Source organism: Ictalurus furcatus, chromosome 16 (assembly GCF_023375685.1).
Source record: "Ictalurus furcatus strain D&B chromosome 16, Billie_1.0, whole genome shotgun sequence".
Classification (NCBI taxonomy): domain Eukaryota; kingdom Metazoa; phylum Chordata; class Actinopteri; order Siluriformes; family Ictaluridae; genus Ictalurus; species Ictalurus furcatus.
In genome coordinates, this window is record NC_071270.1 from 24,284,034 (window position 1) to 24,298,481 (window position 14,448).

The 14,448-nt window shown below is 37.0% G+C and overlaps 2 protein-coding genes across 2 annotated transcripts; both read left to right on the plus strand.

Annotated features, from left to right (window-relative positions):
- Nucleotides 1–830: 830 nt before the first annotated feature.
- Nucleotides 831–10,506, plus strand: prkab1a (protein kinase, AMP-activated, beta 1 non-catalytic subunit, a). Its single transcript, XM_053644715.1, has 8 exons — nt 831–1,240; nt 2,425–2,625; nt 4,413–4,579; nt 4,862–4,955; nt 5,068–5,182; nt 5,823–5,956; nt 6,757–6,825; nt 7,954–10,506. The coding sequence occupies exons 2-8, from the start codon at nt 2,476–2,478 to the stop codon at nt 8,029–8,031; spliced, it is 807 nt and encodes a 268-aa protein (XP_053500690.1). The 5' UTR covers nt 831–1,240; nt 2,425–2,475; the 3' UTR covers nt 8,032–10,506.
- Nucleotides 10,507–11,063: 557 nt separating this feature from the next.
- Nucleotides 11,064–13,597, plus strand: LOC128620064 (phospholipase A2). Its single transcript, XM_053644716.1, has 4 exons — nt 11,064–11,172; nt 11,588–11,735; nt 13,035–13,168; nt 13,275–13,597. The coding sequence occupies exons 1-4, from the start codon at nt 11,124–11,126 to the stop codon at nt 13,391–13,393; spliced, it is 450 nt and encodes a 149-aa protein (XP_053500691.1). The 5' UTR covers nt 11,064–11,123; the 3' UTR covers nt 13,394–13,597.
- Nucleotides 13,598–14,448: the final 851 nt, after the last annotated feature.

A 14,448-nucleotide genomic window follows, 5' to 3' on the forward strand; every position in this document is an offset into this window, starting at 1 on the left:
ATCCATTTCTATAAAGTGTTCACCGTACAAGCCTGTGAATGAGCTGTTACTAACAACATTAACAATAACATATTAGAAATAGTGCATTAATACAAACATATTATAGAAAATTCATCAACATCTTATGACCTGATTCAAGAGTTCTACAGATATTAATGAGTAAATCACCGAATTTATCATCTGAACATCAGATAACCCCGTTACAATGACTTTCAAAGTACAACGTTTAACTTTATTCTGTCAGCTTCGTGTCTCCATCTAGCGACCAGAAAGAGGAATGACAAGCAAACCCCCCTGCGCATGCGCAATGAATCAACATAACAACCTTGCTGAATTCGGGTTTTTAAATAAAACTGAATAGAACAGAACATTATTACATGAGATATATGTCCAAATATGATATATCTTTATGAATAACGAATTATTTAGTCAATCTGTATGCAGCTTATATCTGTATCCTGACCCAACATCTATAATAATAATAATAATAATAATAATAATAATAATAATAATAATAATAAAGCTACAGTTACAGTTAATAAACTGTTACAGTTTAGTAACAGTTCATACACAGGGACTTGTATAGTGAATGCTTCACATAATCTAAGACTAACAATAAAGAGATTAAACAGATAATAAACTCCTCTAACGTGAAGATACCGGAAAAATAAAAATAAAAATAATAAAAAATTTGAGCGTTACCTCAGACAGTTACAAAGTGCTGACACTGGAGACTCCTTCCATAAATGTTAAATAAACGTCTCCTTACAGGAAACTTCACTAAATATAAAAATACAATATAATTTTTTTTTTAAATTTTGGGTGTGTGGTTGTTCTGCAAAGAAATCCAAAATCTGTATTTATATGTCTATGTATCTGTGTTTTCCTTACTTATTTTATATTCTGATAAAACTCTACTGTATTCTATTAAGCGTCTTCAGAACATGCTCCTACTTCATGTATGCAAATGATCCTGACGAACTGTTTCATATGCAAATTAGTCTATGACAATATCAGAGCTTCCATTGGCTAAAGTTTCCCTTAAAAGAATTGGCAACACAGTAGAGGGATTTTCCTATCTGGCAACCACAGCATAGCGCTGCAGGGGGCGGGGCCGTGTTGATGTCTTGCAGCTGAAATCGAAGTGGATTTAAAAAAAATGTTAAAAAAATATATTTTTTTAAATGAAATAAAACCAAAGACCTGTTAAAACTCACGTATATCTGTTTACTGTGAAGAGGTAAGAAATTAATTTTAAAATATTTATTTGGTTGCTGTGCAAATCGAATACGATGCTAGGACCTTATGCTAGCTCACTAGTTAGCATTATTGCTTAACAACATTGCTGTTTATTTATAAAGATAATAGCTACTCTTTTAGTTTATACTACATCCCGAACATTAATTTATATTACATTTAAGATTTTTTTTCCATATAAACCATGCAGTATTGTATTCCTATGTACCTGCGGTGACTTCTTGGTCGTATTCCAAATTCACCTGTACACCCTACTAAGTGTATACTTTGTGTACAGTGGCTCGCGCAGGTTACGTGCACTAAGTGTGTGCGTGTGAAATAATGACTTATGCACTCTTTGTAGAGCACTATATAAATACAAATCAAGTGGTATAATCCTATACACTCCTGCTATGTAGTGCACTTTATATGCAGTAGGGCGCCATTTTGGATTTGGGACTCGGCCCTGATGCTGCTTGCTGGGTGGACTGTTGTTTTGGTAACGTTTCCCCAGTGTTTGTTCTTGAATGTCCTTGTGCTGTAGTTTCCTGAGTAATGAGGGATTAAACTGAGTTGCGCAGACCGAAATCATACGTAAAAAAACCCCCAAACAAATAAAATAGAATATAGACTTTTATATGTTATAAAAGTAAGCTTAACAGTTAAAAAAAAATCTCTCTATATGAAATAACATGCAGTTTACATCATGCATAAAGGTATTTTCTCAGAGGAGATTGGGAATCTCCTGGGATCCTGCTGAAATAATAATAATAATAATAATAATAATAATAATAATAATAATAACAATGAGCTGCTGTTATGGAAAAACAAAACACTTTCTGACCAATCAGAATGGCGAATTTAACAGCACTGTGGAATAAAATTTGTATATATTTAGTTCTTTAAAATACTAAACGTTAAAGATATATAATGCCTAAGCCTGCATAAAAGCGCAGTGATTCAGAATCGTTCAGGAAAGAATTGTGGTTCATTAAAGAATCAAATCCTGATCCATATGATACACAGAGTCAGCAGTGTATTACCTGCGTACTAGCGAATACATTGGAATGTAGAGAAGCTACGTAAACGTAAGATGAACAGTTTTCCACTGCAGTGATCAGTGATCTATCGGTCGGACCACACTCTAAACAAGGTCTTTTCTGCTGTGTTTTATCTTTCCGCCCACAGCATTTTCAAGGTCATATCCGCTGACCACACGGCTCCGCTTGTAAAGGCACCATGGGAAACACGAGCAGCGAGAGGTCAGGAGTGGGGCAGGGTGAGAAAGCCAACCGCAGGGACAGCCGTGGCGCTAAAGAGGGGGACCGACCTAAAATCCTCATGGACAGCCCTGAGGACGCAGACATTTTCCACGGAGAGGATATTAAGGTACGGAGTGTGTGTATTAAATTCATAACACTTAAATATATATATAAAAAAAGGGCTTACTTGCAGCACAAAAAGGGAATCTATCTCTCTGTCTGTCTGCAAAAATTTGACGTTGTACGAGTCACATCATGGAAGTCAGCATTTTATTAATTATGCATATAATGCAGTTGCACAGTTGAACACCAGAGGTCCCAATCTGCACAATCCATAGAGTTAAAATGTACAGTGGAGCTTAAAAAAAAAAAAAAAAAAAAAGTCTACACACCCCTGTAAAAATGGCAGGTTTTTGTGATGTAAAAAAAAAAATTAAACCAAGATAAATCATGTAAGAACCATTTCTAACTCTATTGTGAAATTAGAACCTATTAATTAAAGTGAAAAACAATAAGAATTATTTTAGGTGGGGGGGAATAATACAAAAATAACCCGGTTGTGTAAGTGTGCACACCCCTAAACTAATACTTAGTTGAAGCATCTTTAAATTTTATCACAGCATTCAAACTTTTTGGGTAATATTTTGCCATTCTTCCTTGCAAAAGCCTTCTAACTCTGTCAGATTGTCTGGGCGTCTCCTGTGCACAGATGTCTTCAGGTCACCACACAGATCTTTGATTGGATTTAAGTCTGGACTCTGGCTGGGCCGTTCCAAAACCTTACTGTTATTTTGGTGAAGCCATTCCTTTGTTGATATGGAGGTTTGCTTCAGGTCGGTGTCATGCTGAAAGGTGAAATTCGTCTTCATGTTAAGTGTTTTAGCAGAAGCTTTAAGGTTTTGCACCAGAATTGACTGGTATTTGGAGCTGTTTATGATTCCCTCCACCCTGATTAAAGCCCCACTTCCAGCTGAAGAAAAACAGCCCCAAGGTATGATGATGCCACCACCATGCTTCCCTCTGGGGATGGTGTTCTTTTGGTGATGTGTTTTTTTTTTTGTGACAAACATATCTTTTGACCATAACACATTATTCCACATGGTTTTGGTAGATGTTTTTTTTTAAATTGATTTTTTTGGTTAAAAAAAGGCTTCCATCTTGCCACCCTATCCCATAGCCCAGATATATGAAGAATCCGGGAGAATGTTGGCACATGTAGGGAGCAACCAGTATTTGCCAGAAACTGCTGCAATACTTTTAATGTTCCTGTAGGCCTCTTGGCAGCCTCCCAGACCTTCTCATCAATTTTAGAGGGACGTCCTGTTCTTAGTAGTGTCACTGTCGTGCTATATTTTCTCCACTTGTTGATTATTGTCTTTACAGTGTTCCATGGTATATCCAATGCCTTGGAAATTTTTTGTAACCCTCTTACATTCCCAATTATAAAAGGGTGTGCACACTTATGCAAGGTGGGTATTCAAAGTTTTTTGTCCCCCCCCCAAAAAAAAAAAAAAACTTTTCTAAGGGTGTGTGTACTTTTTTATATCCACTGTATATAGAGAGTACATTGGTCATGTGATCACATTCTTTCGAGATCTTTCTTTGGTTTCAATGATCAACACACATTATATGTTATATGGTTACATAACCACATTTTATTGGTTAAAAAGAGCTATTCAGTAATTTCAAACAACACCAGAGGCTGTGGAAATCTGCCTTTTAACATTGCTGGGTTGTTTTTTTGTTGTTGTTTTTTTAAAATAGATTTGTCACCTGGCTCTGTAGAAGGCATCATACGTTAACTTCTGGGTTTTTTTTTTTTTTTTTTTTTTTTTTTTTTTTTTTAAAAAAAGGATGTGTACCCATTTTTAAAAAATTGTGCGTGTGGTGTGCTTGTCCTGCTCTTCCCCTAAGGCACCCTTAGAGAAAGAGGAATTTTTAGCCTGGAGGCAGGACCTCGAGTCCAGTGATAAGGCGCTCTTGGCACGACCCACGGTGTTTCGTTGGACAGGTGCTGGAAAAGAAGTCTATCTCTCTGGATCCTTCGACAACTGGGCAAATAAAATTCCTCTGACCAGGAGGTAAACAAGGGCATTGTATTTAATCTCAACAGGCTGCACGAACACAAGTAAAACATGAATAAATCTAGTGAAGTGTTACCTGGAATACATTTAATGCCACATTCTGTGTTTCTCATGTTTGCATTTGTTAATCTTGTGGTGTCTGACTTTTATTGGATTTCATGTGATAATTACATAATAAAAGGTTGAATTCTCAAATCTAAATGCAAATTTCTATAGTAACAGCTCTTGTGTCTTTTATTCCATACTTATGTATGCATCTTGCTCTTTTTCTTCATCCAGTCAGAACAATTTTGTCGCGATCGTGGACTTGCCTGAAGGTGAACATCAGTACAAGTTCTACGTGGACGGACAGTGGACTCACGACCCATCTGAGGTGACCAACACAACACATCCTTACCCTTACTAAAGTCACAGAGATTACAATATAATCTGTAGCTAATTGCTTTCTTCTCATTCTCACACACTTACTCGAAATGACTCATCAGCCCCTAGTGACCAATCAGCTGGGGACGATCAACAACATCATCCAGGTGAAGAAAACCGATTTTGAGGTGTTCGATGCTCTCATGGTGGACTCGCAGAAATGCTCGGATATGTCAGGTACGTTTACACTTTATATATATATATATATATATATATATATATATATATTTTTTTTATATATATATTTTTATATATATATATATTTATATATATATATATATATATATATATATATATATATATATATATATATATATATATATATAAATAAATACGCTTTATACCATTGGTTTCTCAATAGTATGACTAGTTATCTTATTCATTTAAAGAGAGATTAAACAACTGAGGCTGATGAAGGAACTGTTTATAGCTGCTATAATGCAAGTGATAACAGGAACTACCTTGTTTCACAGACGTTCCACAACATTAAATGTACCTGTTAACAGATCTAAAGTATGATGTGCCAATCATCAAACCACTGTAGTATAAAACACTTTGGTACAAGCTGTTATTGAGAAGTAATCCACACATCACACCACCTCGTCATTGATTGATTATTTTCCTATAACAGCACACCCCGTTGTGTTTTATTCCTTACTTATATAACCTATGTACAGATTAAGGTCAGGACTGTAGCAAAAGACTTCAGGGATTGATTCCCCCACCTCCCCCTTTTTAATATACAGTATGCATCTCGGTTACGCGGCTCCATTTGTCAGTGATGTTAATTAATATTGGATTTTCTTAAATTTTTTAGATCTCTCAAGCTCTCCTCCTGGGCCATACCATCAGGATGCTTACGTACCCAAACAGGACGAGAAGTTCAAGTCTCCACCCATCCTCCCTCCTCACCTGCTGCAGGTCATCCTCAACAAGGACACGGGCATCTCAGTATGTACCTCTACATGCCTCTTCTAGGCTTCATAGAGTTTTAGTTGTTTATTTAATTCAATAACTTATTTACAAGTAATGTTTTTTTATTTTTATTTTTTATAAACAAACGTTATTTTATATATTTGAGAAATGGTTTCCAACAAAAAAATTGATTTAAAAAAATGATATTTTGATTATTACACTATATTGTATAACTGATATCACTAAAACCGGACATATAAAAATGTTGGCGGAGTTTTGTTTACGGTCTCTCGTGATCGGCCCGCTTGCCTCTATGTTGTGTCCTGGTTTATTTAACAGATCATTTACCATAAATGATCACAGGACATTGTGCCATTGTACCCAATTCACTAAAACACACAGCACAGTCTGGCGTGTTGAACAGCTTAGTTGTCCCGTCTAATTAGAAATTTTGCCTTGGTATTTGTGCGCCTTGTGCGCTTATTTAAATTATCCCACACTTATACATGCTCTCTTTCATTGAATTAATGAAGTCGCTCCCCATGGCAGGAGCATGGGAAGGTGCACATGTAACCTTCCCGAGTGTGCATGTAACTAACTAAACTAGATTTTTTGAATGATATGAGGTTGCAATGAGAAAAGTATTATTATTATTATTATTATTATTATTATTATTATTATTAGGCTTTAACCAAAATGTTCCCGTGTGTGTGTGTGTACGTACGTACGTACGTATTTATTTATTAGAAACACATTGTGCATTATATGGCAGGCATAGTTTTTTCCTCACAGTTTTTTTGTTTGTTTGTTTGTTTTTTTTGTTTTTTCCTCAACAGTGTGACCCTGCATTACTCCCTGAGCCCAATCATGTGATGTTGAACCACCTCTACGCGCTGTCCATTAAGGTAAGAGTCGCATTTTAAATGAAACATGATGGAAAGGTGACTGTTGAAACATTTATTGGAAAAGCTCACTATTAAGCTGAAACATTTTAAAAACGCTGCTGCTGTCGGGGTTTTCTTTAACCATAGAGGAGCACTTCCAAAACTAGAGAATAAGGTGCATAAAGTGCTTTTTTTTTGTTTGTTTGTTCCCCCCCCCAAATCATCTGATCAATCAGATAACAGCTCAACGAGGAAAAAAAACAAAATGGAGGACAGAGTAGAAATGTCTCGTTTTAATCAATCTAGATAGATCAGTGGTAAAAGTTGTTATGGTTCCAGTGTGTGCGTCACGTGTGTCACGTTTGTGTTTTTTCCCCACGTTAGTACAGGAGATTCAGCTAGCTATTACGTTATGACATCTATAAGTTGTCCTCACCATCTTTCTTATTTCTCTCGAAGATAATAAACGTAAATGTTAGTTTTTAAGTGACGGTTCCAGAGTGGTGATACTGGAGACTCCTTTCACAAGGGTTAAAAAAATATCACCATATCAAGGTAAATTTTATTTAGTTTATTATGTGACTGTCCTCTGAATGAGCCGTTGCTGTAGAAACGATAATACACTACAGCAAGTGGATTAATACAAGCCTGTGATTTGTCAAAAAAGTGCCAAATAAAATAAATAAATAAATAAAAATCCAGTTGAGCATTTACAACGAAGAAAATCTAAGTACAGAAGAAATGAACCATTGGTACAAATTTGATTTTAATCAATCAGTTACTTGTTTCAGTGAATAATGTAGAAGTTATAAAGACACTGACCAGACTTTATTGATGTTAATATATTGCATTGTTTATCATATTAACTCCTTTGTTTTATAAGACAACTGATCAATGAGTGTTTTCAAAGAAAAAAATTCAACAGGTCAAAATGAAGTCAACTTGATTTGTTGAATACCTAAATGTTTATAAAAAAAAAAAGAGAGAGAGGGAGAATTGCTGCTCTTTATTACATATTAGCACTAGGTAAAGCCTGCTTCTAGAAAATATTTTGTTTATTATCTAATCACACCGTTATGTAGCAGCCTATTGTATAGGACATGGTACAAGTCTAGACTAATACGGTCTTCTGTATTTTATCATTCCCAGGATGGAGTAATGGTTCTTAGCGGCACACATCGCTATAAGAAGAAGTACGTCACCACCCTGCTGTATAAACCCATCTGACACCAGCGACAACTCTTTCTGCTCGTGAACTCTACCACATCTGCCAAGTTTCTATCCACTCCACTACTGAGAACTAGTGTCTAGTGTAGGTGTACTCTCCTGTCTTCGTTTTTTTTTTTTTTTTTTTTAATATAATTTATTTATTTTATTAATATGTGGCACTGGTTGCCAAGAGCTAACTGCTTAGATGCTGTCAATGGAATGCATAAATTAAAACATCCAGCTTGGTATGAAAAGAACAATAACAGACAGATGGGATGGTAGAGACCAAAAATGTATGTAGATATTTCAAGTAACATAAGTAAGGATTAAACACTTGGATGCGTGCTGTGCGATGCGAGTTACTATTAGCACCCTGAAGTTGATTATTTTCCAATAACGGGACTTCTTAAAGTGTTCTATTCCTCTTATATCATAGCGATTACAATTTTTAATTTATTAATAAATGACACATGCGGGTGCATGGTGGATTAGTGGTTAGCACATTTGCCTCACACCTCCAGGGTCGGGGGTTCGATTCCCACCATGGCCCTGTGTGTGTGGAGTTTGCATGTTCTCCCCGTGCTGCGGGGGTTTCCTCCGGGTACTCCGGTTTCCTCCCCCAGTCCAAAGACATGCATGGTAGGCTGATTGGCACGTCTAAAGTGTCCGTAGTGCCCTGTGATGGATTTGAACCCTGTCCAGGGTGTATCCCGCCTTGTGCCCGATGCTCCCTGGGATAGGCTCCAGGTTCCCCGTGACCCTGAAAAAGATAAGCGGTATAGAAGATGGATGGATGGACACATCATGCTTTTTATCCGTTTATAGTTACATTTAACGTTGTGGAACGTTAAAAAAAACACAACGCGTGAAGTCCTCAATCCTGAAAAAGTCGCAACATAACCTCTGACTGTTACAAAGTGCTGACACTGGGTACTCTTTTCATAAATGGTACAGTTACAGAAATCTTTACCATATCACTTTTTTTTTTTTTCTTTCCATTTTTATTTAATTATGTGTAGCATCCACCGTACAAGTGTGCATTAGAACAAGCGTGTTAATATAAACCTGTGATTTGCAGTCAGAGCTGCTTTTATAGATAATTCATCAACAACTTCTGACTAATCCAGACTTCAACAGCGCTGTGGTGTAATGTCAAATATCAGTACCAGATAAAGGCAACTGAATCAGTGCTCAAGGTTGGGATATATTTGTTGAGAATGTTTGTAAAATGGGGGGGAGGGGTAAAAAGTTTAAAATGTGAGACTTGTTGCATTTTTAAAAAAACGTCATCTACAAGAGTATATTACTTAAATCACTGAATGCAGGTTGTGTGTGCCAAAAAAATGGACCAACTTGTAGCTATATAACTTGTACATTTTAATTTTATCATTCAGATATTAAAAGCATTTTGTAGTTTATATTGTTAGGGAAATACATACATAATACCTTTTTGTTCTTTCTCTTCCTGATACGAGGCATGATTTATTTTGTATTTTTATATGTTTCTCTTGGAATACCTGACTAATTATCTGCAATAGAATGTCCTCAATTGATTATTTTGTGCAGCATGGTTGTGGGAAATTTAATGAATACTCTCAACAGAGAGAATTGAAACCATTTGTCAATAAACCTTCTTTTTTTAACACCCTTAGATTTCTCTGTTTGTTCTGTGAGTAATAAATGACCAGAGTGACTAAACGTATATTCGTAATGAGCAAGCAGGTGGTGACCGTGGTGAGGAAAAACTCCTATAAGGAAGACAACTTGACGGGAACCGGATTTTAAAAAAGTGAATCCGTCTTTTTCTTGGTGATACCAGACAGAGGGAATATAAGTTATCATAGTATGCAGGTGTAGAAGAGTCAAGACTGACAGTACTGTGTGGTGAAAGGATGATCATTAAGAACAAATTGTGTGAATAAGAGTCCTGGGATGAGCATAGGACAGACTTTAGGATTACAGCAGCAGATCTCGGGTACAAGCCTACAGTATCCAGGTGAGATTATCCACTGAAGCAAGGTTGAGACTTTGAATATAAACTGTGCAATCAACAAAGAAAATCAAACCCATTCATTATCCTCATTCTCAGACTTAGTGAAAGTGATTATCACAGCAAGCATGGCATGTGATTATTCAGAATGAAAATGTTTAATGGGAGACATTTAAAATACATTTAAGACCATACTTGGAATATTCACTCAGGATGGAAGATTAAACCATGATATCTGCCCTCTGGTGCTGTAGCAGTTGGTAGAAAGATAGGGTTGCAAATGTTGCTGTGAACTTCAAAGGTCCAAAAAAAGGATGTTGGTGTGAGTGAGCTCACCTGTAACATCTGTATTCCTTACAGTGCCAGGTCAGACCTCACTCTCAAATCTCTGGTGGCTTCAGAGGAAGGAGCTTACTTAAAGGGATTTATCCTCCAGTTTGCATGTTATGTATCTCTCATTGTTCTGGAAGTTGTTACCCATTGGTGAGTGGAAAACCATGTATCCTCATCTTCCAAACCCTGGTTCTGGAGTACCCCTGTCCTGCATGTAGTAGTATAGTGCTTTTCATGCAATAACACTCCCATGTTGGTTCAGAAAAGATCTGCTAACCACCCGATTAGTTGGATCAGCTATGTCACAGCAAGAAAAAATTCTGACCAGCCCTGAGTTCCAGTACCATATAAGACTACGATCACTTGCCCTTACCTTTTCCACTTGGGGGAATGTTTACTGCCATGTTAATGGACAATGTAATATTCTCATTATTTGAATGTTACGATTGAGGGATCACTTTTACTTTTAAACAGAAAATACCTTCAAAGCAAAGGGTTAAATCAGAAGCATTTCACACACACAAAAACAAACAAGAAAACTGTTTCTGCTTTCCTTTAGCATATTGCTCAGGAGTGCCTATAATATACCAGAGTATCCTGATGTAAGATATGCCAGGGTTTTTCCAAGTTGTGAGAATTTCCAGCCATGTATCCACATGTTCAGTGAAATGCATATACTTGCAAATCTCTGTTATCTAAGCAGGTTAAACCTTTCAAGGTTGTATTGTGACTACATAAGGAGAAAATGCTGAGGCATGGTTTTGAGTGAACCTCTCAACTGGACACCATGAAGACCCTCCACACTATTCTCCTGCTAGTATTTGGCATTACTATTGGCAAGTGCACGCTTTGACTTTTTTATTTAAAACTGCAGATAGATCTAAAAATTCATGAGATGCTGTTAAGCAGGAAAACACAAAGTTTGTGATAGTCCAGATATTAGGGTTTGGTGTCTTTTTTTCCCCTTTGGTTGTAGAATTTCCAAATTTGAGGGAACCAAAGAAATGTATGATTGTGTATATTCTTCGTTCTTAATAAACCTTAAACAAAAGGATTACATTATTTAATTGTTGGCTACAAAGGCAACAAATCCTAGAGCGATTTTTATGTGGCCTGGATTTGCTGAAAAACACAGCTTTTATTGCCTTTATTATAGGAACATGGCCTTGTACCATGGCTAGGTCTGGAATCTTTGTGAATTTAATTTGAATTTAACCAAGGCTTAACTTTGTTTATATGTCTGTGATTCAGCTCAGGCTCTTAATTACAAGGCGCTGTGGCAGTTCAGGGCTATGATCGTCTGTGTCAAGCCCGACAGCTGGCCCGCCCTAGACTACGCTGACTACGGCTGCTACTGTGGTTATGGTGGCTCAGGAACCCCCGTCGATGACCTGGACAGGTTGAAAACCACATTTTATGCTTTGCATAGGCCATGATTACGTGAATGTTTGTTTGCAACATTTGATGCGTTGCCTTGCTTGGTTGCTATGTCTGACAAGAACTGTCTAGGATAATAGCTGGAACCTTTCTTTCCAAGAATGTAAAAGTATTCCTGGCACAACATTGCAGGATATCGTACAGGTCTGTTGGGTAGGTAAATAAATGATCATTCATCATTCGCTACTTCCCCATTTCTTTAAGATAAATTAATCTCAATCTTTTCTTTAGGGACATCGGGTAATAATTTCAGAGAGTTATCAATAAATTTGGCAGACTTGGTAGATACCCATATACATACCGAAGAGCGGATATAGTTGTATGTGTTCCAGGTTTTAACTTGTAATGTGATTTTCCAAACAGTTACATTGAGATTCCTTACCTCTTCCAAGTCTGAGGTTTAGGTTAATTTTAGGGAGTGAGGATTAGGATTTTGGGTACGTTAGGATATTGCTTTACCTGAATTACATGTCACGTGAAATTGGAGTTCTGAAAACTTGTCAGATGTCCCTTTGCCAGTTGATTTGTCAATCGCTGATTCAGACAGAGGTTTAGTGGTATAATCCAGACTGTTTCTGACTCAGTCCTATTCCTTAAATTAGGAATTGCTGGTGTTAGTGTTACTACCCAAAAGTGGCTTATTTACCAATAACAGCAGATCCCAAAGTGTTTATTTTTGCTTGCAATACATCAATTGTCCAACAATAAGTGACAGGAACCTTACAGGTTAAAGAAAAGTTAATGAAGATATTGGTTTGCAATGTGTCAGCCACCAGTGGGCACCAGTGAGTCTTAATTCCGCATACCTTACACCCAAAGACTATAAACAAAGCAATTTCAATTTACTTTAAGTAACCGCTTTATCCTGGTCAGGATTGTGGTGAATCAAGAGTCCATCCTGGGAAAAGAGGACATGAGGCAGGAATACAGCCTGGATGGGATGCCAGTCCATCACAGTGCACCATGCATTGACATATTCACACACTCATTCATAACTAGGGGAAATTTTTCTATTTACCATGTTTTCAAAGTTGGGAGAAGCCCAAGGAAGCCTATTTGGACATGGGGAAAGCTGTGAAACTCCAATCAGGATCGAACTGCGTACCCAGGATCTGTGAAGTGGCAAAGCTACCTTCAATGCCACCACGCTGCCCACATAAAGCATTTAGCAAACATTCAATCTGCATGGTATTGGGAATATGAGCTACTAGTGGAACTTCTACCAGAGATTACTGAATTACACAGTTCTTTTCTACTACAGATGCTGTCAGGTACATGACAAGTGCTACGGTGATGCCATGCAACATGACGCATGCTGGCCAATCCTGGACAACCCTTACACTGAGATCTATGCCTATAATTGTGACAAAGCCACTAAGACAATCACCTGCAAGAGTGAGTGATGATCTAATAACCTTTCAAATGAAAAGATTTACAGAGTGAACAATGGTAGGGAGTAGTAATAGTATTTATTGTTGTATTTCCTTTCTTTCTCTCTCAGGCAACAACAGTGAATGCGAGATGTTCATCTGTGAGTGCGACCGGAAGGCTGCTGAGTGCTTTGCTGTGTCCGGCTATAATGAGGAAAACAAGCACTTGCCCAGTGATCGCTGCAAATAATTTATAGACAACTTACACACCATACTAAGCAGTAGGGCTAGTTAGTATTTGCCTTAGACATCTAGGCATTTTATCATCTGAGCAGGACATAAAAGGTAGTTCAAACTGTCTCAATTATTTTATGTCCATCTGAAAGGTTCAACCTTCATCTAATGAAAAACTCTTACTCGATCAATAATCAATAAACGGTATGTTAACAAGCAACTGCTGGGGTTTCTCATTCGGTTATATCTCAACAGTCTTTGCTTTTAGTAATGCATGGGAAATACCATTAAACCTATCTGTTCTATGGTATATGCACTATAAACTATTCAACAAGGTGTATAGGAAGTTCTTTAGCTTATATACAATAGAAGGGAATGCAGTGTGAGAATGTGTAACTTTTAGGAAGGTGTAAATTACAAAGAACTGTCCAAATTGTGGATGTTTTCTTCATACTTTTGCAGTTTGAGTTGCAACTTGATGCTAACCAACATCTTTCTAAAACCTTGCAACATGGCAAGAGAAACTAACTGAACATTCTATAAATAAATAAATAAAAAATAAGTTATAGTCAACTTGGCATACGGTGACATACCAAGTCCCAGAGCTAATCAGCATTTGCACTAGAAAGCTAGCCATCTCATTCTGTTATACCTTTTCCTCTCATCATAACAATAGTATTTTGTCAGTGCATAGGAAACACTATTAAATCTATTTATCTATCACATGCTCAAACAACTATATGGCATTGTCTGACTTTTTTATGCCCATCTTGGAGTAGGTGCTTCTTTCTTGAGTGACGGACCAGGTGCTAGCGTTGCAAGTCTCTCTTAATGGTGGATGTGCATATTTGATACTTGATGCCTACAACTCCTTCACCAGTTCCTTTGGTGTTGTCTTGGGGTTTAGTTTAACCTTTTGGAGCAAAGTTAATTTGTGCCTCCATCTTGAATGACACACTGTCTGTGTGGTCCCAAGATTTTTATATTTGTGTATAATTGTTTGTACAGATGCTCATGGTACCTTCAGTTTTTTTGGGGTTTTTTTTTTGTGGGGTTTTTTTTTGTGGAAAT

Bases quoted from the DNA above. Each gene is read 5' to 3' on its own strand.
- LOC128620064 (XM_053644716.1), top strand. From the start codon at position 11,124: ATGAAGACCCTCCACACTATTCTCCTGCTAGTATTTGGCATTACTATT. The intron at 11,173-11,587 runs GCAAGTGCACGC...TCTGTGATTCAG, and splicing joins AGTATTTGGCATTACTATTG to CTCAGGCTCTTAATTACAAG. The intron at 13,169-13,274 runs GTGAGTGATGAT...TTTCTCTCTCAG, and splicing joins TAAGACAATCACCTGCAAGA to GCAACAACAGTGAATGCGAG.
- prkab1a (XM_053644715.1), top strand. From the start codon at position 2,476: ATGGGAAACACGAGCAGCGAGAGGTCAGGAGTGGGGCAGGGTGAGAAA. The intron at 2,626-4,412 runs GTACGGAGTGTG...TCTTCCCCTAAG, and splicing joins TCCACGGAGAGGATATTAAG to GCACCCTTAGAGAAAGAGGA. The intron at 4,956-5,067 runs GTGACCAACACA...ATGACTCATCAG, and splicing joins GGACTCACGACCCATCTGAG to CCCCTAGTGACCAATCAGCT.